Genomic DNA, 19145 nt, shown 5'->3' on the forward strand with positions numbered 1-19145 from the left:
GGTGAGAATCCAGCTCATGGACACCAAGAGCACTTGCATGGGATCAGTAAGTACCAACACTGAGCCCAAGCATGTGGAAAGCTGTAACATCTAGTATCCCTTTGCTGAAAAGGGTCATCCCATGAGGTCGATGACCAGTGTTGTGGGCTCAGGTAACGACTGCATGAGAGCTTCTGTCAAATAAAGAAGAGCCGGAGAGCATCTCACCCACCAGACATTGTCAGCACCAAGGAATGATGTTCGAATAATAGCACATGTCAAGAGGAGGCTCACCAAAGGCCCTCCGTGGTCCTCCAAACATGTTTCAAAACCTGCTACATCTCTTCTTTCTCCGTAGACTTGAAATCTCAGTGAAGGAGACTCCCTACAAGAAAAAAATTAAATCTTCCTCAGAGGAGAAATCTATTACTTAAGAACACATGGTCAAGTTACACGGACACAAGCAATTTGTGAACCAGTTGCCTATGAATGCTCTGAGAGCTTCATTACTCTTCTCTAAACCTGATGTGGTGATGTGGCCACCACGCTCTACTCACAACCACTGGAGGAGAGAGGTCAGATGCAGGCACATGAACCCTTTAGAAGGACCAAGCTTACAAATCTTCAAACCCACATCGAGTATCTGTGCCCTCATACTCGCTCACATGTATGGCCTCAACATTCCCACTAGGAGAGGACAGTGTGCTACATGTTCTCACAACACTAATCCTTCTGTTTTTTGAGTTTCATCCAATGCCTACTTGTTTTTAATTGAGCGTTAGCAGTTTCTTCTCAACATAAGTCTAGGAAAGAAACTTGAGCGGTCAAAGATGCTCTCTGTTTCATCACCATGGATACAAACCCCAAAATGGACACGGCTTAGGATGATACAATCTTTAAGACGCTGCTCCATTCCACTCACTCCATTTTCAGTGAGTATAAAGAGTTAAATCCTTTATACTCACTGAAAGTGGAAGCATAAATAAGTATTCATACTCCTCTCTACAGACTCTACATGGGAAAGCGCTTTTAAGAATTTTAAATACAAAGACAGATGAAAAGGTATAGTTCAATATTACTGTAATAGTTTCTGGGGGGAAGAAATGGCCTCTTTGGGGAAAATGTAATTAAACGCTGGAAACAGAGATTATAGATTACACATTACACGTGACAATTAAAAATATGGTGACTTTATTTCCATCTTCTTACAGTCCCCAATATCACATCTGGTAAGAATCTTCATATCTATAACACAAAAATGTCTCAAGAAAGCATGTTACAAGACAGTATATATAAGCAACAGTTTGGCAGAATTCTAGTTCATATCCCCCCCGCCAAAATTTTTAATTCAAAAATAACAATTAACTTTATTTAACATATGTTATACTTACTACTTAAAATACCATGCTCTAGTTAAATAATTCATCAACAACACCGTATACAAATAAAATATTACACAAAATATATTTAAGAAAATGTTTTGGTATTTGATCTGAACAATAAATAAAAACACAGGCACTTCTACACTGAGACAGGAAAGCAGTCACTACTCAGGATAATAATTTTGTATAAGCAACACGTAATCATGTGGCAAGAATAGAATTCTGCAGTTTTAAACTGACAAACCACTGATAAAAAGGTCTGCAACTTCAATCTTTTCACTTAAAGTTCAAAAGTTACACATGCTTTCCTGGTCCAGAATGAAAAATCATAAACACAATATGGTTACCAGGGTCAATTCAATCTTCAGTTTGAAGATTATGGAATCATACTCATTATTTTCAAATACTAAAAAAGAGAGAACTATGACGACACCACCCAGCAAACCAAATACAAGATAGTTAAGCTTTCTCCTTATTATGACCAGAAGACATAACAAGATAAACTGGATGAATGTCACAGGGTGATTCCCATTTTGAAAAACTGATTGATTAGATTAACCCAAGGAAATGTTGGGGTGGCAGGAAATTTCAACAGAAGTTAATTTTTCCAGACTATTTAAAAAATTCATCCAAATTTCATGAAAATAAATGTAATTCCATTTCACAAAAAGCACTGAATCATATATCAGTGTCTTTGTAGCCAATAGGTTTATGAATACCTAAATTGCAGATAATTCACTCATTATAATGGGAAATAGGATTACCATCATATGAGGGCAAAACAAAAATAACTTAACACGATCAGATTCCAGAAACATGATTTCAGATGACAAGGGGGACAAGTTAGAAAATAATGACCACTAGCCAGCAGGAAGGGTCAGAACCATTCGTCCTGTCATATCCTACATAAAAATTAGGATCTTCTGCTTTCCCTCTTCAGAAAGTACTACATTGAAAGGTTTAGAGGCCCTCATATGGATACTACTCATAAAGGCTGTTTTGATGGTTTTACATAGAAATTACCTCTAATGTGAGAGAACACAACATGGGAACTATTCGAGATACATCTTTCTATGCAAAATTTAGTTCTGTACATAATTTAGCAACTTAAATGAGCATTTTGCAACCGAGACCAAATATCAATCATCTCTTGAGGTTTTCTACTATGTACCAACATCAAACCTACATAGGAACAAATGTTATTCCTGTTTTTCTCTTCTATATCAAATGTCCTGAAGCCTTTGTGTTTCTCTGGAACGAGGCCAAGTTTCTGAAGGCACATTCCAGTATAAACGTCATCGATGGGGTAGAGAAGGACCTGGTCAGTTACATTGTATAGCCTCAGGGCCAGGTGGCCGGAGTACAGGAATCCACCTCCCCCTGCATAAGGCGGGTAGACGCCCGTGTAAACAACTTCCGGGATGTAGTACTTGAGTTTCTTATCCCGATGAGGTCCAGCATTGTGAATCACATCACCTATAAACAAATCTTTGGCTTTGCTCTTGGATAAGCTATTCAAGTGATTCAGGATGTGATGGGTGTTCACAAAAACATCGTCATCGCCCTTGAACACGAACTCAGCATTTGGGCAGGAAGTGCTCACCCACCTGAGAAAGAGTACTTCTTTCAGAGATAAGTTAAAGAAGGTGTCTCTGTAGTTCCACATAAGAATGTCTTGGTGTTTCTCACTCTCAAATTTCAGCATATCTGAAAGGTCAGGATGGTTGTCCTCTGGGGAGGTCTGGCCCAGTAAGAAGACTCGCACCACTGTTTGGTTCCCCACATTGGTTTCTTTCCCCCAAGATTCCCGAATCGCTTGCCTTCTGTCGAAATGTGAAGTAAGGGACTTAATCGCCAGCAATAAGAAGGGCTTCTTTGCACACTTATCGGGTTGATCTATAAGCAGTGAATAATTTCGACATCTCAAATACAACAGAAAGTCTTTAAATCTGTCTGGCAAACTGTCGAAACCTGAAACTACTGATGTGACCCTCAGGTCAGGTTCACAATAATTCAGATGGCTTATGTTGGAAAATCCATATGCTTCCCCTGTCTGGTTGGCTAACATGTTCAAAATGGGATTGTACTTCCTGTTCAGCTTTTCTTGTTCCCTGTTCCAATATGCCTTGGGAGGGTCAGATATCTTCCAGAACTTTTCTTTGGGTATTATTACTTCCCCTTTTCCATTTTTTTCTTGGCTACTGCTTTTGGAGACTTCCACAATCAAATAAATGAAGACATTTACCATCATCAGGATTCCCAACAACTTTATTCTTCGACGTCCAACACTCATTTCTCATATCTGAAATAAAAGAGAGGAGCATTGTATTGATTAGATTATTATTAATTGCATTTGCTCACATGTCACTTGCCTCTTTTATGTCCCCCGGAATAGCGGTTTAGAGCACAGATTCTAGACTTGCACTGCCTGGGTTCAAATCATGGCCCTATCATCCTATTTCAAGCTCTGTGACCTTGGGCAAGTTGTATAACCAATGTCTCAGCTTCTCCATCTATAAAATGGGGATAATAACCCACTTCATAGGACGGTTGTGAGAGCTATATGCCTTTATAGGTAAGCTTTTAAAACAGTGGCTGGCCTATAGCGAGCTGTGTATAAATGACCCTTAACGCTGTGGCTGTTTTGGACACCGGAGGGCAAAGATACGAATTAACTAGATAATTCACAGGTGCTTCAACTTCCTTGCTTACACAAGGACATATACAAATCAGTGTGCTGCACACGGATGTGTTCACAATTCATAAAAACAAATACAGTTTATATTTGTTATTATGTACATACCTGCACACACACATAACTGTATTTATGTGAGTTGCAACATGTGCAGTTCCATGTCATTCACTCTGATCCCCTATTTTACTCTATTTTTTTTTAAATGGTGGCCACAACCTTGAATTGTTTCCTGACCTTCCATTTTACAGATGAGGAAACCAAGGCAGAAAGATTAAGACACTTGCCCAGGGCTGCAGGGTTAGGAGGTGGAGGACACACTAACCACACTGAGTGTTCAGAGAGATGAAACCAGCTTCACACCAGCTTCATCCAAATCACCCACAACTGAGACCAACCAAAATGTCATCAACAGAAGAATGAATTATGAAACTGTGCTATATTCATACACTGGAACAACCCTTAGCAATAAAGAGGAAAACTACTGCTACGAGCAACAACAGTGTAGTGAGGGAGAGACAGACCTCAAACTCCATTTACGTTAGGTTCAAGAAGGCAAAATTAATCTAGGCCCTAGAAATCTGAGAGTGATAGGGGTAGGGGTTTTGAATGGAGAGAGTCAGGAGGGGTCTTCTTGGGTATAGAAATATACTGCGTATGTCTTGATCTGGATGGGGTTTCATGGGTGTATACATTTGTCAAAACTCAAACTGTATTCTTAAGATCCCTGCTGTTTATAGCAAGAAGAAAAAGAGAAATGAAAATGACATTTTAGTGAAATATCAAAGGCCAAGAATAGATTTCAGGCTGTGGGCAACAGAACAAAGAAAGAGTAATGAGATGGTTTGCTGGGGTTGTAACTGCAGAGTTCTAACACTGGTGAGACAGATGGCCCAAAAACAACCAGTTAGATAAGCTTGACATTAAAAGACAACCCCAGGGGCTTCCCTGGTGGCGCAGTGGTTGAGAGTCTGCCTGCTAATGCAGGGGGCACGGGTTTGAGCCCTGGTCTGGGAGGATCCCACATGCCGCGGAGCAACTAGGTCCGTGAGCCACAACTACTGAGCCTGCGCATCTGGAGCCTGTGCTCCGCAACAAGAGAGGCCACGACAGTGAGGGGCCTGCGCACCGCGATGAGGAGTGGCCCCCACTTGCCACAACTGGAGAAAGCCCTCACGTAGAAATGAAGACCCAACACAGCCATAAATAAATAAATTTTTTAAAAAAAATAAATAAATAAAATAAAATAAAGGCAGAAAAAAATTAAAAAAAAAAAAAAGACAACCGCAAAAAGTGGAATGGCAATACTCGGTAAAGAATTTTCTTATCAGGTTGGGACCTCTCCGGTGGCACAGTTGTTAAGAATCCGCCTGCCAATGCAGGGGACACGGGTTTGAGCCCTGGTCCGGGAAGATCCCACAGGCTGCGGAGCAACTACGCCCATGCGCCACAACTACTGAGCCCATGTGCCACAAGTACTGAAGCCCGCGAGCTCTAGGGCCCACGTGCCGCAACTACTGAGCCCACGTGCTGTAACTACTGAAGCCCGCGTGCTGCAACTACTGAAGCCCTGGCGCCTAGAGCCCGTGCTCCGCAGCAAGAGAAGCCACCGCAAAGAGAAGCCCACGCACTGCAACGAAGAGTAGCCCCCGCTCACCACAACTAGAGAAAAACCTGTGCACAGCAACGAAGACCCAATGCAGCCAAAAATAAATTAAAAAAAAAAAAAAGAATTTTCTTATCAGGTTAATTCTACAGTTGAGAATTCATCCTCAGAAAAGAATCCCAAAGAAGTATTGCTTCTCAGGCACAGTGCATTATCTTGATACAGGGAGCCTCTGAAGTAGGTATTGTTACTTTTATTCCCATTTTATACCTGAGGAAACAGATTTAAAGAAGTAACTGTGTTAAGGGCAGAGCTGGAATCCTAGCCAAGGTGATGGGGGTTCTAAGACCACCATGTCAAATGGTAGCCACTCTTCTCTGACCTCTAGAACAAAGTGGGTTTTTTTATTGGGGGGGGGCTGCAGTTAATAAACATTGATTCTTCTAAAATTTCAATACAAAATGTGAAAGTTCAAAAAGGATGGTGTAAAGGAAACAGTTTGGTATCACTGGAGGAGCATGGGATCTTGTTTATTTGTTTTTTTAAAATTGAAGCATAGTTGACTTACAACATTATATTAGTTTCAGGTATACAACATAGTGATTTGCTACTTTTATAGATTATACTCCATACAAAGTTATGATAAAATATTGACTATATTCCCTGTGCTGTCCATTACATCCTTGTAACTTAATTATGTATTTTAATCAAGGGTAGTGTTTATTTATTTATTTATTTATTTATTTGTGTGTGTTTGTTTATTTATGTTACTATAAGATTTAAAAATTCACTGGGTTCTAACAAATACTCTCAAGGCAGAAGTATCTGTCACGCTGAGAATGCTGTGAAGTTATCACTATGTTGAACAGCCCAGATTAGATCAATGGGCATTCACAAACTGTTTTGCGTCTCTTAAAATCTGTCCAGTAGATCCAAATCTAGTTGCTTGTATTTATCACTGCTAAACACAGTTTTGGTTAAGGACATATAAGCAAAAGATGTTTTTACAAAACTAGTCCCTCCACCATACCTTCCACTCCCCAAAGCCTCTACACAGCTAGAGAACACGGCAGATGATAAAGTTACGTGGCTGCTCTCAGCTCACCCAGGTAAGCAGTCTCCCATCACCACTCCATTCTCCCCTCACTTCTCAACCACTACCCATCCTCCACCCCTCAAGAATCCCACTACTGAGGTACCAAGAAAGGGCCTTCTTAAACTTCCTCCAAAGAAGGCGGTAAGAAAAAAACGAAACCCCACAAGATATTCCCTACTCCTTAATTATAGTTTTAAAGGGCCCGAGTCACACACAACCTGAATAATTCATAAGTCTATGGTCCATGCCCTCCTTAGGTCAGCTCCTTTCAAGTGAGCCTCTGAGCACACCTTTTATGCAAACTGAAGGCCAGTACATCTTCGGCACCCTAAACCTCTTTGTTATGGGCCTAACTTGCCAGGACAGGAGAGCTCAAGTGGACACTTGGAATGTATTTGTGTGGGTATCTGATACAATTAAAGAATTAGTCATCTTATTAGCAAATAAATCATGGATAGTTTTAAGTTGGTTTTTTTTGGCCTCCAGATTCGAGACAAAACACTTTCCAAAAACAAACCATTCTCTCTGAATTAGGATAACTCTCCTAAAGCTGAAGTAGCACTTGACCCAGTATCACTGGTCTTGCCCTTCATGTGAACAGGCTGAAAGGAGGACAAGGAAAAGGATGAGGGTGAACAGAGCAAGACTACAATGAGCAAGAAGGTCTGGAAGGGAAAACAGCACGCGCTATGAACAGCTAACTACTTGGCAGAAACTTTCAACTCAGAAAAGGAGTATGGATATCAGTAGACTATTCCTGAAATTTCTACAGTAAAACAGCAGAGCTTAAGGGAGAAAAAAAGAGCAGCACAGTACTTTTACATAGCAGGTCGTGAACCTATAAGTTAATTTTCCTAGGAAAAGGTTCAGGGTGAATAATATAATTCCAGATAAATGAGCCAGCTATGCATCCAGACCTATGGATACCAGCAATCCAGCCAGAACCATCTGAAATGATGATGTGACGTTTCGTATCACGAAAAGCACCAATCCTTCTTTCAGGAATACTTTGAAGAGTGCATTAAGCTTGCTGACCCTGGCCAAGGTTTCCAGCTTCATCACGGCAATTCAGGCTTTTATTTCTGCCATCAAGACCCAGCCAGGACCTCCCATATTCTCGGCCAAGACAGGGCTTTGTGGCTCTCAAAGGGACACCATCCTCCCCTTGTTTCAAGGATTCGAGTCCTTGATTCAAGGATTCCACTTTCAAAGGATTCCAGAACATTTCCTGTCCATTTCTCATTTGTGCCCCCTCAGGGAAGCTGAGAGGATACCACTTCACCAGGGAGAAAAACAGAGGCTCCAAGAGGGTTACAACTGGGCTGCCTAAATGTCACCACAGAGTTAAGAGGTAAGGCCAAGATGACACAGTCTTCTGGCTCCTAATCCAGGGCTTTTTGGATCTCCTCCTTTTTCTACCAGGCATGGCCACATTCTTGTAACCCGGTCCAGGTCAACAGTGAAGTTTCAAGGGCTGGCTCAAGGCTGAAAAGACCCAAGGCACTGGGTCATGGTACATTTGGTTGTTACAAAGACTTTCCAAAGAAAGGGAAATTGGAGCCTAGAAGCTCCCAGCCCCACTTCTGACAAGGGGCCAGCTTTCCTTTTCTAAATTCCCAAACGTGCAGCTTGGGCTAACTCTTACCACTATTTCTAAAGAGCATTTCTTCCAAACCAACCTGAGGAGGAAGGGTGGGAAAACCACCCAGATTCTCAATTATACATTTCCATCGAGTGTAAATGTCAACTTTCATTTGTGACCGAGGCACAGTCCCTCGCATGAGAACTAGACTCTTACAATAAACCAAAGTTCATGGAAAGGAGGATGAAGCAGTGACCTCCATAAAAATATCTGTGGGAAAAAGCTCTCTGAATATTTGACTAAATATTCCCATTACAGACATAAAACCAATTCCGTGTCCTTTTTTGAGCAGGAAGTTACATTGCTCAAAAAGAATTTTGAGTAAGAAAACCTACCCTGAAGCTAGGGAAGATGTTATACAACCCTCACTGTGAAACACAGAATTTTTACTGTGAGTAACAGAAATAGAAAATCCCATATGCAGACAAAGAACAACCTTAGCTTTCACTTTGTACTTGGGAGTTGACTCTCCCCAACAGAGACTGAACAGTCTTAAAATTTCTAAAACACTTCAGTTGATTTTGTTTAACAACTTCCTTCTTTAATTTGCAATTAAAATATTTAGAAAGGTAGAGACACACACACAAAAATTTGTGTTAGCTGAAAATGGATTATAAAATAGTACAGATGCCATGCTTAAACTATGTGAAAATCCAGATAAGATACCACACAAAAACAAAACTGGGTTAATCAGGGTGGTAGGATTATAAGTTATTTTCATATTCTTTAATGCTGCCACACCATCTTCCCCCTTCAGCAGCCTCTACCACTCACATCTAGACTGCCTGGGACGGGGGCTGGGGCACGTCACGCACAAATCCTAATGCCAGGTCCCCATTTCTAGACCCCACATCACTAGCCTGGGCCATGGTCCCCCGGTTCCAGACACTCCAGCCCTGTACTGGACCCTGCGGTGTTCAGCACAGGCTCTGTCACGACATCCATCCCTAGATCACTGCACACCTTTCCGTGGGCCCGTGCTCTCTGCCTGAAGCCATCTATTAGAGAGGCCTCCTCAAAATAATAGTAAAATATGAACACTTATGTTTTATTTTAATAAATACTTAGGTACCACTGTCTATGTGCCAGGCACCAGTGATGCTATGAGGCAGATACTCAGAGAGGAGATTTAACTTGTCCAAGGTCACACAGCAGGCAGATGGCAGAGCCAGGATTCAAACCTAAGCGGCTCCTCCTGAAACTCTAGCGTCTGAGTTTTAAACCATGATACAAGTGAACACTGCAGCACAGGCTTAGGACGTAAGGAACTAAAAGGATGATGGTCTGATTTTCGATGGTTAATCTTCTTAAAAGATTATTTTAAAAATTGTTTTATTTAAAATTTTTAAAGCTTTATATTTATACATCTGAACCCTCAAAACTACCATCAGTCAAAGTCAGATATAAGAGGTAGGGCAGGGTCATAAGTAACATTTACTGAATGACTATTCTGTAGTCATTTCGCTTCCCAATATGCAGTCTAAACAATCCCAATGTTTCATTCCTGGACACTAGACTGGGAACCACTGAAGAGGATGGTCCTAAAAGGTTCCCTCCAGTTCTGAAAGCGAAGCGCTGGCCAGAAGACATTTGAATGAGGCCATTCTCACAAAGCTCTGAGTCAGAGCCTGACTCCTGCACCCCAAGGGGCTCCGGCTTGTTAGGCAGACAGCCACGAGTAGCTGGTCAGGGACAGAAGAGCAACCACACCCGGACCCAGTCCAAAACCTGTGCCCAGGACTGCCTTTGCTGCCCGCACCCCCAGTACCAAAGTGAAAGATAAAAGAAAGGCAGGACCTTCCTGTAATCAGGAAATGAAATGACCAGCCACCCCATCTAGTCAGGCTGAGGCTTGGAGGCGAGAAATCCAAGTTCCTGATTCGGTCACAGGAGTCTGAGCAGGCGGCCTCCGTGTCCAGGGGCGTCCTGCTTCCTGCTCACTCTCCTGCACAAACGGGACCCACAAATCCTCCAGGAGATAAAGAGCCCAAGCCCGCTGCCGTACCACGGGGGCAGGCGACGTGTACGTCATTCTGCCTGCCCAACCTCCCCCATCCTCCCTCCAGAAGCCTGGTGAGAGTGGCTAAATCCTTACTTCCCAGGCTTCTAACATCTGTTGCCTGGTCCTTGCCAGACTTTTCCAGATTCTGCTCAGATAAAGAGACAGGGACAGCTTGCAGCTAAGTGGTTCTGGGGGCCACCTCCCAGCACTCAGGGCAGACAGTGGGGTGGTGATAAGGGTGTGAGTGCAGCAGCTCAGTGGGACCAGAAGAGCTGGGCCATACCTAGAGCTCGTTCCTTAATGGGAGCAAGAAGCCTGGCCTCGGTTCTTGCCTGGGCTGGTGCCGGGGAGCCCCAGGATTCCCCCCACAATCTCACCTAGAAGCTGGCATGAAGCGAGAACATGTGTCTGACTGCTTTCTGGTCTGTTAAGTCCTAGAACAACTATCAGCTAAATTCAAGGAATTTGTTTCATAGTCATTAGCAGTACCCTTCATGTTCAAAATTTAAAGGGAAAAGTACATATGATGAATCTATTTACCTACATGCCCCCACAGGTGACATTGTACATCAAAGTGTCTATAGGACATGTTTTGGTCCCCATTGATTATAGTTCCCCCAAAACCCAATGTGGCTGATTTTCTCAAATGGTATTTATCATTTAAAATAAAATCAATCACTAAGTTCATTCTTTAACTAAACATGCATAGAATTTTCAGAAAAGGAGAAAGAGGAAAATGTGGTAAACAATGACAGGGAATTAACCCTCCCAGAGGCCATCCTGCCCCTGCCTTTAGTAAAACTGGTAAAAATTTTAGATCTTCATTGTATAAGATTATGTCATTATAAAACAAGCCTCGTAGATGTTTTGAGGATGGAAATGTTCCAGAGCCATAGTTAGTCTGGTACCTGAAGTCAGAGAGCCCAGAATTAAATTCTGGTTATGCTACCTACTACTAGCTGTGTGACCTTATGCAAGTTGCTTGACTTCTCTGAGCCCCAGTTTCCTCATTTGTAAAATGGATGATATAACCTACCACACCAGGGTGTTGTCTACTGTGCATTGGGCTTTCAATAGTTTTCCTTCACGGGTTCTGATTCCTCCTCCAAACACTAAGCATACTTCTCAAGTTTTGTCATTCATTGCCTCTTTCACAAATATTCTCTCTCTAGAAACCCATCTATCCATCGTCTTAAACATTACCTCCAGAAGAAGTATCACAAGTTGACCCAGCTAACTCCAGATAGTAAATGCCGTGTGGAGTTTCTCTTCCTGGGTCCCCCATCGGCGATGGATCAACTTCCCATGTGCACTCCCCAGCAGGACCTTGAATTGCTTCTCCCCCCTGCTTTCCACATCCAGCACATCTGTGTTCCCACCTCTGTAACATCACTTGCCCCTCCTCCTCGCCTGTCCTGTATCCCATTCAGGCTCTGCCACTGGCTACTGCAGGAGCCCAATGCCTTACTTCCCACAGCTCCCAAACATGCCCTGTTCCCCAGCTACTCAGTCTTCAGCCCCTGTACATACATTCCCTTCTCATGCTGTTCCCTGGTTTGGTCACCACCACCAACATGGCACGGCTCCCTCACAGCCTAACTGTAACTGTGTTGTCTTCTAAAACTCCTCTCTTCTCCATTCCTGGAGCTTAGGGCTTCATGGCTTCTTCCCCTCTTCTGCGAGTTCTCCTGCCCAAGGTTATGCCCCAGCCTAAATACCAGCCTCATTCCTCCAATCTTCTCACTCACATGCCCTTCTGGTCCCTTTATGATGATCTGTGCTTCCTTGCACGCCAGCTCCTGCCAACATCCTCCATCTCCACACCATATACACTTGAACCTCCAACCACAGCAAACACATTTCTCTTCCAGAAAAATCCCAGCTTCACTCTGCCACCTGAGGAGTGCCCTCTGTCTGCCATGCCTTCCTGAAGAGCTTCTACTCCTAAATTAGGTCAAGTGTCACTCTTGAAGAGCCCACCTCCCAGGAGTTAGGGCATCCTCTGTGATCAAGGTCTTCACCCTGCACCACCATCACCCCAGCACATGGCATCTGAGAGTCATTCAGCATTTGCTGAATAGAAAGGTATTTGGGTCATCTGGTCAAGTTCACTGAATACAGATGTTCAGTAGAAATTAGATTAATTAAATATACATGCCCTTTCTCCAAAGAGATGACACAGGAAAAATCACTTATATGTGTGCTAGTCAACGACACATATGTATTTAAAGAAATCTGTCTCACCTGGGCGGGTGCGGGCAAGATTTGAAGAGGTAAACTGTGGTGAAAAGCCCAGCCCAGCCCCTCATTTCCCACAGGCAGTCCAGGCCCTCCAGTGTGAGAATGCAGGAGCGTGGGATTCAGCAGTGCTTCTAGGTGAGGGCTCCATCCCTCCTCTGGCAGCACACCCAAGCCAACTCTCCTTCATCCCATCCCCACAGAGAGAAGCCTCCACATTCCTTCCTGGTGAGGGGAGGACCTCCAGCAAGTGTTACCCCCACCAAGGCCATGATAGCAGGGTGAACATGCGTAAAGGAAGGCAGGCCCCGGTACAGACTGGAAGCTTGGGGGCATCTATTTACCTAGGTGGGAAACCATTTTAGAAAAGAAATGCTGCAATGCAGGCAGTCACTTCTTGGGGAGCTTCACGTGTTCTGGAAGCCCTTGTTAAGAGCCTGTACATGGCTATGGTTTGGTAAGTGTTTCCCCTCCAAGCTCCAGGACCTATGTACAAACCAGTATAGTCTGGCAGGCTCTCAACAAGCCCTCAGAGAAATCCCTAGAAGATTTCTCTTTGATTCATCCTTCCGTTTGCTTAGTTGGGTTACATGGAATGTATTTCAGTCTGGGTCCAATCAGGAGGCAGAAACCACACAGTAATTCAAGCAGGGGAAGTTTAAAAATGTAATAATTGAGTAACTATAAAGATGGAATAGAACTCTAATGCCCTGCACCAGATGAAAAGTACCCAAAAAAGGACAAGCGTGGAAGAAAAGTTCAGAGCTTGTTGAAGTAGGTATAGGTGGCAGTTCCTGGGTGCCCAGGCCAGAGATGGTCCAGTCACCAGGAGAGCAGGAACAACCCTCTGGGATGCAGGCACAAAGCCTGCAACACGCAAGAGTCCCCATCAGGAGGGTTTCAGGAAACAAACCTTGCAGACTGCTGGGACGGTGTGCAGAGAGAACGAGGGTGCGGAAGGAGTCATGCACACACAGGGAGTCCGGCTGCCGCTGGAACAGGAACTGGAGAGGCCTCCCTCTGCAGCAGCTTAGCACGTCAGTGCATGGCTCGGACAGGAACAGCTCAGGGCCACTGCTCAGGACAAAGATCAGGTGGCCGGCTCACTAGACGGCCAGGATCACGGGGCTCCCAGTGTGTATACATGTCGGGGCTGAAGAGAAGCAGCGACCTGGGCTGGGCCCAGGCTCCCCCTTCTACCACGGCTGCCAGAGCTGGAGAGAGGACACAGCAGCCACATGCTGGAGAGAGCTGTGGCCTGCAGACCCGCAGGAAAAACAGCAGGCTCTACAGGAAGCCTGGTTCTAGACTCTGGGAACCAGGAAGGAAAATCTCTTTCTTCTGCAACATCCTCTTCAGAGCCCTCAACTTAGAGAAGGCAGAGGAAAAATATTTGAAGGCTCTGATCCATTTTCATAGATCAGGCAACAAAGGGTGAATTTGGAGCTGACAGGCAATAGTTAAAAACTGATACAAGTTAGAGATCTCTATATCACCAACCTAAAGTCATATTCCAACCATGAACACCGTTACTCAAGTCCAGAGTTAGGGGAAACGTGTATAAAACATGGGTCCTGTACAGTGAATTGATAGACAAGCAATAAATACTAGACAGTCCATTTGTCAACAGCAGAGGACGAGGCAGGGACCTGAGTGGGGCCTGAAACAGGGTAGATTTCAGAGATGTGAGGAGAAGCAGGGCAGACAAGAGGTGGGGGGGTGGGTACAGGGTGTCTGTATGCAGAGACCAACACAGCCAGTTTGTGGGCAGATGGATGCTGAGGCCACTGGAGAGAACAGATAAGCGCTGTTGAGCCCAAGCTCTCCACGGGATGGGAGTGCACCATGCCTACATCTAACGTAACAAATGCTGCTGCCAGAGGGATTGTAGGAATGTGTTTTCTTTCACAGCCCCTCTATTAAAAAAAACAAACAAACAAACAGAAAACTGACTAAATCACACAAGAATATGAAATAGGGAAAAATGAAGAACTTCCAAATTGGATGTCCATGTTGATTACAAATACAGGCTATTGTGTTCAGAGATTTAACTTCTGTAAAGCAGATTAGGTTCACAAGCGGAAGACAGCATGATCTGAGGGGTTCATCTTCTATCATCAGATCTCTAATGCACCTCTGACAGAGTACAGGCATTTGGCCTGGCTTACTAATCACTAACCCATGAGTCGGGGACTTCCCTGGTGGTCCAGTGGGTAAGACTCCGCACTCCCAATGCAGCAGGCCTGGGTGGATCCCTGGTTGGGGAACTAGATTCCGCATGCCGCAACTAACAGTTCGCATGCCACAACTAAGAGTTCATGCGCTGCAACTAAGAGCTCACGTGCCACAACTAAGACCCCGCGCAGCCTAATACTTAAAAAAAAAAAAAAAAAAAGCACGAGTTGTTTCTGATTTTCCCTATAATCGAAAAAGAAAAACTGATGAACAGCCTAATATGTGCATCTTTGTCCATTGTCTTATTATTTCCTTTGGAAAAATTACAAAGAGAACATACATTTTTAAAGTCATTTAGAATATAATCAAATTATTCCCCGTCCCACCCATCCCCCACCAAAAACAAAAGCCAGACTGATTTATCCTTTCACTGTACACACCCAAGAGCACAGCACTCTCCACGTTGACTGTGGACACTGTCTTTCTTTTTAATCTTCGCAAAAAAAGGACCTCTGCTTGTTTTAAACTGACCCATCGTCATTCATGTGCTTCCTTCCTGACTTCCCACTCCTCATGCCCTTTGCCCATTTTCCACACCGGGATATTCTCACCTCATTTAATCTTTTTTTAATTTACTTCTGGCCGCACTGGGTCTTCATTGCTGTGCGTGGGCTTTCTCTAGTTGTGGCGAGGGGGGGCTACTCTTTGTTGCAATACACGGGCTTCTCATTGCAGTGGCTTCTCTTGTTGCGGAGCACGGGCTCTAGGCGCGGCAGCCTTCAGTAGTCGTGGCACGAGGGCTCAGTAGTTGTGGCCTTGCAAGCTCTAGAGCGCAGGCTCAGTAGCTGTGGCGCACGGGCTTAGGTGCTCCGCGGCATGTGGGATCTTCCCAAACCAAGGCTCGAATCCGTGTCCCTGCATTGGCAGGCGGATTCTTAACCACTGCGCCACCAGGGAAGCCCTCATTTAATCTTTACAAACTCAAAAATGTGAAGCAATTACTCTTAGGTCACAAAGCTAATCTGTGTGGAGCCAGCACTTGGACCCTGGACCCTGACCCCAAGTCTAAACTATTTCTACCACACAACCTCGTTGCTCAAAGAAGATTTCAAGAATCCTCAAATAAAGTTGCACTTAAAAAAAATTACTTAGTAAGTGAAATAATTGCATCTGTGGATACCCAGAAGATGTAGGCAGTTTCAAAGAAAGCCAGGCAGTTGCGTTTTGTTTTTAAGCAGCATGAGAAAGGAATAATGTAGACAGAATCTCCAGAAGGGAACCAGTGGGTAGTCTTAAGGTGCCCAGAGGTCCTGGTCTGGTAAGGCGGGCCCCGCCCCTGCTCCGGGTGGAGTCCCTGCAGCTCTGTGGTAGGTGTTAATCCACACTGAGGAATGAGAGATGGCAGCAGCTTCAACCAGCCCTATCTAACAAACCTGTTGGGCAAACCCTTTTGGCAAGAACTTTTAAGCAGAAAAAGCCCTGCCTCTCCTCTCCCCCTCCCTTCCCCGGGGCACCACAGCCTGAGGCTGAAGGGATCCCAGGATGGTCCTCCCACCTGCTAGAGATTAGATCCGAGTGGGCCTGCAGCCCAGCTCTCCAGGTTCTGAGAGGAAGGGACACCGGCTGTGTCAGAAAAGGTGATGGAAGAGCAAGTGTTGGCCACAAACTGTTTTCTCTCACCCTTTTACTTGTTTTCTCTGGAACATGCACACGCATTCCACACACAGACCATGTCCCGAGTTCATTACCAAAAAGAAGCTACAAGAATTTCTTTTCCAGGGCCTTATAGCTCATCTACTCCAACCACCTCCCGTACGGAAGAGGAAACCAAGATGCAGAGAGGCACAGAGGCTTGCCCAGGGTCAGCGTAGGGAGGAGTCCCGCAGTGAGAACCATCATCAGTGACAAAGTCGCATTCTCATAGTCGGAGCTTCAATTCTGAGCCATCAACATAAAAAACAAGGCCAGCAAGGGCGAGTGCAGCAGCACCACCCTGAACCCGCCCCGCCCCCAGACAGTGGTTTTTATTACTTCCTTTTTGCTGTCTTTAACACTTCACACACATTTATCTGACTTACCACACCTCTTCGGTAACAAGTCTTACACACCCCACAGGGCACGTGGCCATCAAGAGCAGGGGCTGGGCCATTTCAATTTCATTTCAGTCTCTCTAGCGTCTGCCACCCTGACAACATATTGACAGTCAATACATTTGAGGACAAGAAGGACATAAACGGGGAGAGGCAGTAAAGGAACGAGGACTAAATAAAGGAAAATTTCTATTCTTTGACCTTTTTCATCTTTTGCTCCACACAAATCATTGTTGAATCATTACACACACAGGCCCTACATTTCCGGGCCCCCCAGAGACCCTCCCTGGCCCCTGGCTGTCTATGTGTCAGGCCAGGCCACTCCTCTTCACAACTGTCATAAGCCTTTTCCAATTCCTGCGCTTTCCCCTCCATGCCTCACCCTCACCCATCAGGACAGCATCACTGGGTGTCATCTCAATGCAGGACATCACCTAAAAAAATCCCAGGAAACAGTCTCATATGATTAAACAAATCTGTAAACAAACTAAGGCCCAAGGGATGGGAGGAGAGGAGGAAGAAGGCAATTAAAAATTAATAAAAGTGCTCAAGCATAAATTACAGTACTGGACTAGAAACCAAGTTATCATTATATAATATAAACTATATTACATAAACTAAGTTATCAAACTGATCTTGTATAAGTGCTTCTGGAAACAAGCAGGCCATCAGCCATGGCTTGGCAATCTTGGTGGACAGAGATGGCGCAGGGAGGAGGTAACTTGGGGCTTGCTATGTGGGCTACTTCTGTCTACAGTCACACATAGAGAAAAGCTGGTGAAACCAATTAAGAAAGACTATTTTCACATAGGTACTGGAAAAGAGATTATTGTCATTTTACACAGTAAAATGCATGAAATACTCAATTAAAGATAAATTTAACGGGACTTCCCTGGTGGCGCAGTGGTTAAGAATCCACCTGCCAATGCAGGGGACATGGGTTCAAGCCCTGGTCTGGGAAGATCCCACGTGCCGTGGAGAAACGAAGCCCGTGCGCTGCAACAAGAGAAGCCACTGCAATGAGAAGCCCACGCACGGCAACAAAGAGTAGCCCCAGCTCGCCACAACTAGAGAAAGTCTGTGCGCAGCAATGAAGACCCAAAAATAAATAAATAAATAAATAAATCTATTTTTTAAAAAAAGACTAATTTAACAAAATCAAAAGTTGACTCTCCTCAAAGTTTTAGGATTGACTTTCTTTTTTTTTTTTTTTAAGGTCTGAAATTAGTAACTTTTAATTATGAATGGGATAAGAAATAAAGTCAGCAGATGATGGCTGGGGCTGTTAATTTCCAACAAGACACTTTGTTGAAATGTTTCTCCTGATACCCCAGGTACAAATAAGAACCTTCAAAAAACAAGGGCAGAACCAAAGTACAGTAAAGAAGCCTCTGCAGCTTAAGCCTCCCCAGTCCTAAACCTCTGAGAGAAGCTAGGCAAAGGATCTTTCTTGCACATTAAGTGGGTGTCCAGTATTTCCATGTAGTTGAGTTTTCAGAGACAGACACTCAAGCCTATCATTAGGATATACCATCTTGGCTCTGGTTGTATTAATTATGCCTGAAGAGTTTAATACCCATCCAAGTCCAAAGGTGGAAGAACACATAAACGGGTATGGTAATCGGCAAGAGCAGACTGTAAAAGCACAGGCTGGTTGTGCTAGTGCAGCCCTGTGGGAAGTTTTCTTCCACGGAAGCCGAGTATAACAGCCGGGCTAACGAGACCAACGGAATAAGGACAGTCAACGTAGGAAGAGACAGAAACATTCTTCCCCTCCACCTATTACCCGCCACTCTGACTTTTTAAAAGGTGGATGGTATTTAGAAAATTCAGTTGTGTGTGTTGTCGTTTTTACGTATGATCTAATGCTGCTCCGTTTCTTCTTGCTTCTTATTTTGATGTGTCATCCTAGCTGCCTGTGGTATCATATTAGGAATCCCATCAATAATTGGTTAGGCTATTCCTAACTCTTCGTTAATCAATTCATTTGTCGATGCTTCATATCGGAGCGGCTTCTTGGAGAGCGGGCACACCAGGAACTCCAGCAGCGCTGGGTCGAAGGCGCGGGGCGGTTCCCGCGTCCGCTAGCTCTGGTCTGGGGACGGCCGCGACACCGACGCGTGCACACACCTCCGGGCGACCGCGGGCGGCTGTGCGCGTGTCCCCCGCAGCGCTGAGGCGAGCCGGCCGCAAACTCCACGCGGCATGGCCTGGCAGCCCGCGACCGAGCCCCTGCGCGCCCG

General features: G+C 44.6%; 1 protein-coding gene and 2 pseudogenes across 3 annotated transcripts in view; all 3 read right to left on the bottom strand.

Moving 5' to 3' along the window:
• Positions 1-1153: 1153 nt before the first annotated feature.
• Positions 1154-19145, bottom strand: part of B3GNT2 (UDP-GlcNAc:betaGal beta-1,3-N-acetylglucosaminyltransferase 2) — a 30902-nt gene continuing 12910 nt past the window's right edge. The window contains exon 2 of the mRNA XM_082426651.1: positions 1154-3663. Within this exon, the coding sequence (XP_082282777.1) occupies positions 2461-3654 (1194 nt within the window). The 5' untranslated portion in view covers positions 3655-3663 and the 3' untranslated portion in view covers positions 1154-2460. The remainder of the gene's footprint in view (positions 3664-19145) is intronic.
• On the bottom strand, positions 17689-18668 carry LOC309643698 (phosphatidylinositol N-acetylglucosaminyltransferase subunit Y pseudogene; annotated as a pseudogene). Its single transcript has one exon. The product of its transcript is annotated as a phosphatidylinositol N-acetylglucosaminyltransferase subunit Y pseudogene (transcript).
• Positions 18765-19109, bottom strand: LOC309643695 (protein preY, mitochondrial pseudogene; annotated as a pseudogene). Its single transcript has one exon. The product of its transcript is annotated as a protein preY, mitochondrial pseudogene (transcript).

The sequence above is a fragment of the Balaenoptera physalus genome, assembly GCF_965194825.1.
Source record: "Balaenoptera physalus genome assembly, chromosome: 15".
Classification (NCBI taxonomy): Eukaryota; Metazoa; Chordata; class Mammalia; order Artiodactyla; family Balaenopteridae; genus Balaenoptera; species Balaenoptera physalus.